Source organism: Entelurus aequoreus, linkage group LG09, assembly GCF_033978785.1.
Source record: "Entelurus aequoreus isolate RoL-2023_Sb linkage group LG09, RoL_Eaeq_v1.1, whole genome shotgun sequence".
Lineage (NCBI taxonomy): Eukaryota > Metazoa > Chordata > Actinopteri > Syngnathiformes > Syngnathidae > Entelurus > Entelurus aequoreus.
The window spans coordinates 21623338-21633337 of NC_084739.1; the positions used below are offsets into that span (position 1 = coordinate 21623338).

Genomic DNA, 10000 nt, shown 5'->3' on the forward strand with positions numbered 1-10000 from the left:
CAGAAGGTCTTATCTGTGTCCATGTGATGTCAGATGAAACAAAAATTGAGCTGTTTGACACAGTCAATAATACATTTCATAAACTTTATAGATTCCCCCGTCACGACGTAGCAGACTGCAAAACCCTGTAAAATGAGGCAAGCTCACGCCAAAATGCACAAACCTAATGATTTGATTTGTCACTTTGGCATTGTATGGACCATTGTAACAACATTTATAAGCCAGAAAAGACGAAATTCATCATTGGTTCCTTTGAAAAAAAACGGAACAAAAAAACTGTAGGTCAGCTCTGCCATTCAGCTTGAGCAGCCTTAGACTTGAATTGAACAGCTGACCTTTAGATCCACTTCCTATGTAAAATAAACAAAAAATGAGTCAGCACATTACCAAAATAGAAATGCTCAAATTTGGCTCTGAATAAGCTGCAGTTCAGGCTGAAGCTTGTGGAAGTGAGTTGAACTTGCAAGAACATTTTTGGACACAGTGACTAAGGAATTGTATAATTAGTAATTTGCCGCCATCATGTTTCATTGTACTTTGTCCACAGATTGAACTCAAACAAATTCTCATCTACTGCGACCCTTACATAGTGGAGATGGAAACGTGCTGTGAGATACTGGAGCGAAAGGTAAACAGTTTTCCATGTGTCATGTGTCATGTCCGTACTTCGTACATCAATTTTCTATACCGCTTGTCCTTATTAGGGTCATAGGTGAGCTGGAGCCTATCCCAGCCGACTTCAGGAGACTTCAGTATATGCAGTTAGCTACAAATGAAGGGACAAAGGAATCAGTATGCTGTGCCTTAAGATGTCTGTGGGCCTGATCTACTAAAGATTTGCTTGTAGTTTGTCAAACGATTAAAATATTTATCGTGATTAATTGCATTTTGTTCATAGTTAACTCAAAATTAATCACAATAGATAAGTATATCCCCCACCCCCATATTCCTCAACTGACCTACTAGCATTTTTTACGTGCAAATATCACAGTATACCATTCCAAAACATCTTTGACAAAGCATGATCGTAATGTAAGACGTTTTTATTTCGTCAACGTAGTTAAACTGGATGTTAAGCATAGCGTTTTTATTTATTTATTTATTTTTATTTAAGGCAGGAAAGTGTGTAATTGGTTTGAGAAATTGTCTTGACATGTTTTGATGTCGGATCGACTGTTTGCTTTCATTTCTGTTGAGATTTTATACCATCTTTCTTACTAAATCAGTCACAGTAACTATCTAAATGTTATGTAATCACTGCACCTTAACTGTAATCTGAACACGGAAGTGAAGCACCACCCACCTCTGAACGACACGCGCAGCAGGCATTTGCTGCAGGGATGTCAACTTTTCTCACGGTGAGAAAATGTAATTTCTTGTCGGGAGAAAAACTTGCCATGGCTCTGAAGCTGATCTTTCCATAATTTACTTTTTTTTTTTGTCTAATTTCTGCTCGCTATTTCCTTGCTTGTAGGTCAATACTAACCGGAGAACTGCAGCCAAGCTACGGCACGAGCCGAGGGTCAAAAAGGACACGTGTGCGTTAAATGCTCGTTAAAAAAATGTGTGCCATTATTTAAATTTATAGATAATGCGTTAATATCGCGTTAACTTTGACAGCCCTAATTAAAACACATGCAAACTTGATAGCACACACAAAGCTACTAAGATTTGTGCGTCAAGGATTACGTCTTTTAAGTGAACACAATAAGGAGCGTAATTCATTTAGCACACAAACTAAAGGCCCCCGAGGGCCACATCTGGCGCGCCAAATCATTTTATGTGACCTGCGAAAGCTTTGAAATAATAACAACCTTCAACTGTTTTGCTATAGCTATTTCAATTTTAACAGAAACAATGTTTTTACTCCATGCAGCTGCAGCTCATAATTGAATATAGTTTCATTTGGTGGTGCATCAAGCTAGTCAATTAAATATTTTTGGTCAATGTGACTTTCTATAAAGTAATCAATTCTTCAATAGCTGAATCTGCTTGTAACCTTGACTGGTGATGCCAAAGCATGTTTACAATCAGTTTGTTGGTTAACTATGATAATAATTAAATGAAGGAGCAATTATTTAACATCATGAGGCAATTATACTCTACGTTAATGTTGTCATATTATATATGTATTATATATGTGTCGTAGTTACAAGCAGCCCTCTGAGGGCAGCCCAAGATAAAACACTTAGTTTGTTACCCCTGATTCAGAGTGTCTGTCTTCAGGAATATATATATAATATGATGATTATCAGACCACCCTCAATACTGGGAGATGAGAATGTAAATGTAATTATTTTCCACATGCAGTGTGATTTATCAAGACTAAAACTGTTGTACCGTTCTACGTATGCTTGTCAACATATATGGAATGTCAAAAATAGAAACATTATATTGCCTATTTGACAATATCATTTTATAACTGTATAGCTGCTGGATGGCTTAAGGGGATGATTAAAACAAATTAAATTGATGCGTTTTAATGTCTGCTCACATTTTTTATTTGTTTGTGTGTTTTTGAATTATATGAAACAAACTTCTTGCATTACGCATTTTCTTGCATCTGGAACATTCCCATTCCAGTGCACGCTCGCAGTTAGCGCCAGCACATTCCATGAGCGCACGCTAAAAAAGTGGGTTCCATTGTTAATGCACTGCAGGACTGCCTCTACAATGCCCAGAAAAAGTGGTACATAATGGTCTGCTGCATGATCCAAAACATAGCAAATGCCACAGGTAGGAGCATGACAACATGAATTTGCATGGTGAAAGCCGCTATAGTACAAGCAAAAACCTGATTTAAACAAGTCTTAGTAGATCACACTATTTGTACACACAATTTTATAGTTTGCACATGCTGTTTAACACTTAACATTTGGATCTTAGTAGATCAGGCCTTATGTGTAAATAATAGTTGTGGGAGAGATAATTGATTCTTAGATGCATCACAATTGGGACGTGGACAATGCTGAATCAATTAACAGACATCTAAATATCCAATATTTAAGTACAGCCGTCCCTCACTACATTCGGCTTCAAAATTATATTGCGGATTTAAAAAAAAACAAATATACTTTTGTTTTTAAAACTATTTTTTTTAAGCATTTTGTACATATTTTTGGCCAAAAATAAGTGTTATATCAGGTTGTATTTATGTGTTACAGTGCACCATATGGCTTATTTTATTTTAGTATTAGGATGTGGTGATCAATAGTTATTCACCAGGCGGGTTAAAGGCCTACTGAAATAGATTTTTTTTATTTAAACGGGGATAGCAGATCCATTCTATGTGTCATACTTGATCATTTCGCGATATTGCCATATTTTTGCTGAAAGGATTTAGTAGAGAACATCGACGATAAAGTTCGCAACTTTTGGTCGCTGATAAAAAAAAGCCTTGCCCGTACCGGAAGTAGCGTGACGTCGCAGGTTGAAAGGCTCCTCACATTTCCCCATTGTTTACACCAGCAGCAAGAGCGATTCGGACCGAGAAAGCGACGATTACCCCATTCATTTGAGCGAGGATGAAAGATTTGTGGATGAGGATTAGAGTGCAGTGCAGGACGTATCTTTTTTCGCTCTGACCGTAACTTAGGTACAAGGGCTCATTGGATTCCACACTTTCTCCTTTTTCTATTTTGGATCACGGATTTGTATTTTAAACCACCTCGGATACTATATCCTCTTGAAAATGAGAGTCGAGAACGCAAAATGGACATTCACAGTGACTTTTATCTCCACGACAATACATCGGCAAAGCACTTTAGCTACGGAGCTAACGTGATAGCATCGGGCTTAACTGCAGATATAAACAAAAGAAATAAACCCCTGACTGGAAGGATAGACAGAAAATCAACAATACTATTAAACCATGGACCTGTAACTACACAGTTAATGCTTTCCAGCCTGGCGAAGCTTAACAATGCTGTTGCTAACGACGCCATTGAAGCTAACTTAGCTATGGGACCTCACAGAGCTATGCTAAAAACATTAGCTATCCACCTACGCCAGCCAGCCCTCATCTGCTCATCAACACCCGTGCTCATTTGCGTTCCAGCGATCAACGGAGCGACGAAGGACTTCACCCAATCATCGATGCGGTCGGCGGCTAGCGTCTGATAGCGCGTCTGCTATCCAAGTCAAAGTCCTCCTGGTTGTGTTGCTGCAGCCAGTCGCTAATACACCGATCCCACCTACAGCTTTCTTCTTTGCAGTTTTCATTGTTCATTAAACAAATTGCAAAAGATTCACCAACACAGATGTCCAGAATACTGTGGAATTTTGCGATGAAAACAGAGCTTTTTGTATTGGATACAATGGTGTCCGAATACTTCGGTTTCAACCATTGACGTCACGCGCATACGTCATCATACATAGACGTTTTCAACCGGAAGTTTCGCGGGAAATTTAAAATTGCACTTTATAAGTTAACCCGGCCATATTGGCATGTTTTGCAATGTTAAGATTTCATAAATTGATATATAAACTATCAGACTGCGTGGTCGGTAGTACTGGGTTTCAGTAGGCCTTTAGGGGTCAACTCTGCTCGTCTTTACTGCAACAATCTCAAGTTGACCAACTTCTGGCAAAACAACTTTTTGATGGACTGCCTCATCAATATCACGTCTCCACATTGGTAGGACTTTGACATGAGCGATATTGAACATCATCAGCTGGACGTCACATCGGACATTTGGCGTCGCACATCATGCTAAATGACATCGCTGCCTATCAACAGCTGTCTGGCCAAAGTGGAGAGGGACTCTTTTGCTGCACTTTATCTTGACATCAATAACTCAGCTTTGGCTTGAGGGATGTGGGATAACAACGCAGACATGCAATGCTAACACAGAAGGCTGACATCACAGCTAATGAGCATTGCGGCAAATATGGCACATTGATGTTATGTTATGTTATGTTATTTTCATTTATTATGCGCCCCCCAACCAACTGTTACATCAGCCCGGGGCGCAGCCCGACTTGGAGAAACAAAAAAAAAAAAAAACAGAAACAGAGACTGAGACACACAAAGGAATCTAAACTAAACATTTAAGACTCACAATGAAAACATAGATTAAAAGTCATCTGCGGTAAAAAGGTGAGTTTTAAGCCGTGCTCTAAAAGAGTCCAGAGTGGTGGCGGACTTAACACTCAGGGGGAGCTTATTCCACAACCTAGGTGCCATCACTGAGAAAGCACGGTCTCCCCTTGTCACTAGGTTTGACCGTGGGACCTTCAGGGTCATCTGGTTGTCTGATCTAAGGCAACGACCCAGCCTGGAGCTGGTGGGTTGGTCCAGGAGATCTTTAATATAAGCTGGGGCGAGACCATTGAGCGCTTTGAAGACGAACATGACGATCTTAAATTTCACTCTACGCTTCACTGGGAGCCAGTGAAGGGAGGAGAGGATGGGAGAAATATGTTCCCTCATTTTTGCGCCTGTCACCAGCCTGGCAGCCGCATTTTGTACTAGCTGCATGCTATGGATGTCCAGTTGTAATTTATAGGAATTATCCAGGATATGACAAAGTAAAACACGCCTGTGTTGTAGTGGCCGGGCAACGGCAATAGCAATTATGCTTTAAGGATCCTGTATTGTAATCTACAGTAGAACACAAAGGTAAAGCTGACTATATGGGTGGTATTTCTTGTTTAGCAGACTCTAATACTGTTAAAAAAACATATTTAGAAGGTCGTAAACAGTGTTCTAATGCTTTAAATATGAAAATATTTCATTTGTTAATAATAATCCTTCTTCGTGGAAATTGTTTCGATGATAAACAAGGGTCGACTATATGTTAAATAAAGTAATACCGACTGTTATAAAATGTGGAACTAACGAGAACACACATGAAGCAAAACACAGCAGGAGGGGGTGAGAAGCCACGCGAACAGCTAAGCGAGTGATGTGTATTTCTGGTCTTGTCACCCCCTCCCGGGCAGGAGGGCAACACGACAGTGCGGGTGGATCAAAAGAGACGTCGTAGACGCTTTGCTGAACAAAAAGTTGCTTTATTACATTTTATTAAAAAGGTCTGCAGTACCCGGAGGAGCTTAGGTCAAAAAAATGAAGGACTCCTAACCTGGAGAGGCCAAACCATCAGTTCTTATATTCCTCCTTTCTGTCTCTGGGTGTGTGTGCTAAGTCAGGAGTGCGCATCCTGACCATAAAAGGAGATGTGTAAGTGTCTAGAAAACAACTGTTTTAAATCATAACTCAAATGTTGGCGTTGAGCTAGACAGGTAGTCTTTTCTCAAGGATATGGAAGTCCAAATTAGAGCCTCTTTTCCTACAAGAAGTGATCCAGTCCACCTGCGAATATCAAACTAACGGGCCTTAACAAAATAATGTGTTCAAACTGAAATACCACTATTTAATTAATCTTGGTGGTTTGATTTCTCCAAGGTGAATATAAACATTCACCATATGTAGAACATACTATGAGTTAATTAATTCAATTCACTAGCTTGAATGGAAAGTAGTGAAAGAACAAAAAATGTGTTCTTTGTACACTCCAACAATCACGTTACAACGGAGACTAACCAGCTAAGAAGAGGAAATTGGAGTAGATACAACACACCTCTTTGAGCTGTGTGCTGACGGTCAGGTGATTGGGCCAAAATGTTTGGGCATCCCGTAGTTGTAGAAGAGCCCTAAGCTTCCCACTCCTAGTAGAAATAAATTGCTTTGAATGTACCGGCCTCACGAAGTACATTTTGGTGTTATAACTTCTAAGTATAACATCATTTTAGTCAATCAGAAGCCTGCAGAAAGCACAGCGCCAGTCGGAGAAATGATGTGTAGACTGATGTCAGGCTATCTGGTTTACAGTCGAAACTAATGTTTGAACACAATCTGTTCTATGTGATGCTGTTATCAACAACTTCCAATAGGAAATCATGGAAAACAGTTGCATGGTCAAATTGTTCCCATAATTAACTACTGTATTGGGCACACCGGTTCTTTGGTCAAAGTGTTGCATGGATTATGTTTTACAGACCATCTTCAAGCTGCCATTTTGTGGACGGTCTTAGGTCTTGTTCACACTACAAGTCAATTCCAATTTGTTTGCCCATATGCGACATTTATCGGATTTTTTCATGTCCATGTGAACAGTGCAATTCTGAATGTTCATACCACTTCCGTATGTGGAAATAAACGGATAGATATGCGATGCGTCCTCAATGTGAACGCTTTCCGTGCTCAGGTGGCATTCATCCGACCAGAACGTCATCAAAAAGCAATAGACGTCATAATTATTCGCTAAAATAGGTGGTTGACAAATAAATAATTGACAACGGTGAAAATAATGTTTTAGGAACTCACATAAATGTTTTACTACTCCTATCTCCTACTGACACGCTTTTAAAGCAGACATCGAAGCAAAATATCCTGAAAAACTGCGACAGGCAAAATACTTGTCATCTTCCTTCTTAATCTTCTGCTACGTGCAATAATTCGGTTCAGAAAATGTTGACTGTGATTGTACAAAAACCTTGAAATTGCCACAAATGCACCAGTGGAAGCCACGTCATGACATCATGTCCGCATGCGGGTCAGATTGCATTCACAGTAGAAATCTGGGTTTTGTTTGTAATGTGAACGGCCACTAAAAAGATCGGATTTGACAAAAAAAATCAGAGTTGGTCATCCGACCATGCAGTTTACGTGGCTTGACTTCGAAAAAGTCTTCTCCCCGCCATCTTTGCTGTACTGGTAGGGTTTTAGCGTTTCCATAGCGAGTCTACTGACAGATATAAGTTTGAACTGTGCAGCTGGGATAGGCTCCAGCACCCCCCTCGGTCCCAAAAGGGTCAAGCGGTAGAAAATAGATGAATGCTACTTTGTATTAAAAAACGCAACATTAGATGATGAACGCACAAGAGGATAGAGAAAAAGAAGGAGCTCATTGACTATGATGCGGACTATAATGGCAAACAAGCTCAAATTTTTGGGGACTTATGCAGATCCCAACTACACATGAGCAGGTACCAGTAGGTAAGAAAAGTTGGTTTTGCATAATATTGTGAAACAAAACGCCAGATAATGTCTCCTAACAGGTGCCATTTTGAGGATCTTAAAACACACACCATAATAGTACCCTTGTGTTTACTACGGTAGCCGTAATGCGACGACAATCCATCAATCGGTGCGGCTTCGTAGCGTACCAAAGTTGGACTAAAACATTTTGACAGATTTTTGGGCGCCGTGTGTAATGTTCTATATGCTCAATGAAACATCACATTTTTGGTCTTGCTTGCTTACAGGTACTTGCTGGCGTCATTTATTGAACAGTTTTAAAAGTCAACTTGTAGTCCACACGTATCTCTTATGTGTAACTGCCATCTACTGGTCACACTTATCATTACACCTTGTACCGGTAAGCACAACCAGAATTAATACGTATATTAGGCGCACCGGGTTATAAGTTGCACTGTCGATTTTTGAGAAAAGTAAAGAATTTTTAGTGCGCCTTATAATCCGAAAAAATATGGTATGCATTTTTAATCATAAAAAAGGTGAACCACTGCTAACCTCTTGAGCCTGGCGGACGTATCTCCATGTGTTAAACATGACCCTACTAATAATGCAATAATTATGAGTAGTTCTAAATGAGGTTATGCTTTATTTTTTGGTTTAATATATGGGAACTGAGACAAAAAGTCTAAATTGGTATGTGTTTTTTTATTTTTATTGATCCAGTGTGAAGACCCGCAGACGTTTAATGGCACCTCCCCTCCCCCGGTTACAGCCCAACTCCCACAGATGCTGTCTCAGCCAGCCACACAGCCAATTGACAGATGTCACTGCCCAGCTGAAAAGGTACAATCAATTCCAGCCAACAAGGGGACTCTAATTGAGGACTTGTAATGTCTATTGTTATGTAGCCAACACTGACGTACACCATCCCTTACGCACACCTAATGATCAGTTAAAGGACAATTACACCAAAACCTATTCCTCCTTCGAAGACGAGCTGTAAACTAACGGTAAATACCAAATAATGCTCCTTGATCCTTTGATTGTGGCGCATCATGCACTGTGCAATGAATTTTTCATAATTCTAAATGATTATTTCAGCTGCAAATATGAGGCTTAGATTAATATGCAAATTCACACCTGGAAGCTGCAAATCTTCTGTGAAATGAGCAGATGGCCAATTCCACACTGCGACACCATGTTGTTATTTTTTTAAATCTTGCCCCGAAATAAAGTCAAGTTTTTGGGGGTCTTGGATTAAAATGCGTGTCTACACCGATCAACTTGGACGAGCAATAAAATGGGGAAAAAAAAAGTTTCTTAAATTGATACAATTTAAAGAGGGTGTGTGCAACTTGCTTACTGTTACATTTTTCAAACCAAAAAATATACAACACCTTTGGCTAGCTTATGTTACCTCTAGTGGTTTAAAAGAGCCTTTTTAAAAAAAGTTTATATTATTTTCCAATTACCAATTAGATCAAAGGGATTATATTACGATTGTCGGCCATGTTGTAGTTTTTAGCGCTTCCATATTGACTCTGCTGACAGGTAAAAATTAGAACTCAACACTACTTTTTTTTAGAAAGGGCAACGTTGGAGGATTTTAGCATACATGTGCATGTACGAGCCAGTCTGCCCCACAACAAGAGGATAGAACGTCGGGCTACGACTGGATTAAAATGGCAGACTTGCGCAAAACTCTTCGGTTAAACCTCTAAGACAGGGGTGTCAAACTCATTTTAGATGGGGGGCCACATGGAGAAAAATCTACTCCCAAGTGGGCCGGACCGGTAAAATCACGGCACGATAACTTAAAAATAAAGACAACTTCAGTGAACAATGGGAGACCGGGCTTTCTGCTCCGCTGCTCCCAGTCTGTGGAACGCTCTCCCTGACCACCTGAGGGCACCACAGACTGTGGATGCTTTTAAAAAAGGCTTAAAACCCCTTCTTTTTAAAAAAGCCTTTTTTTTGTAGATATATGCATACTAGTTTTAGCTATTTGGCTGTTCTAGT

General features: G+C 39.8%; 1 protein-coding gene across 3 annotated transcripts in view; it reads left to right on the forward strand.

Annotated features, from left to right (window-relative positions):
* LOC133657238 (collagen alpha-1(XIX) chain-like) overlaps window positions 1-10000 on the forward strand; it is a 361915-nt gene that overhangs the window by 39627 nt on the left and 312288 nt on the right. For all 3 annotated transcript variants that reach the window (XM_062058310.1, XM_062058311.1, XM_062058312.1), the window contains exons 7-8: window positions 548-628; window positions 8705-8824. In XM_062058310.1, the coding sequence (XP_061914294.1) occupies window positions 548-628; window positions 8705-8824 (201 nt within the window). The remainder of the gene's footprint in view (window positions 1-547; window positions 629-8704; window positions 8825-10000) is intronic.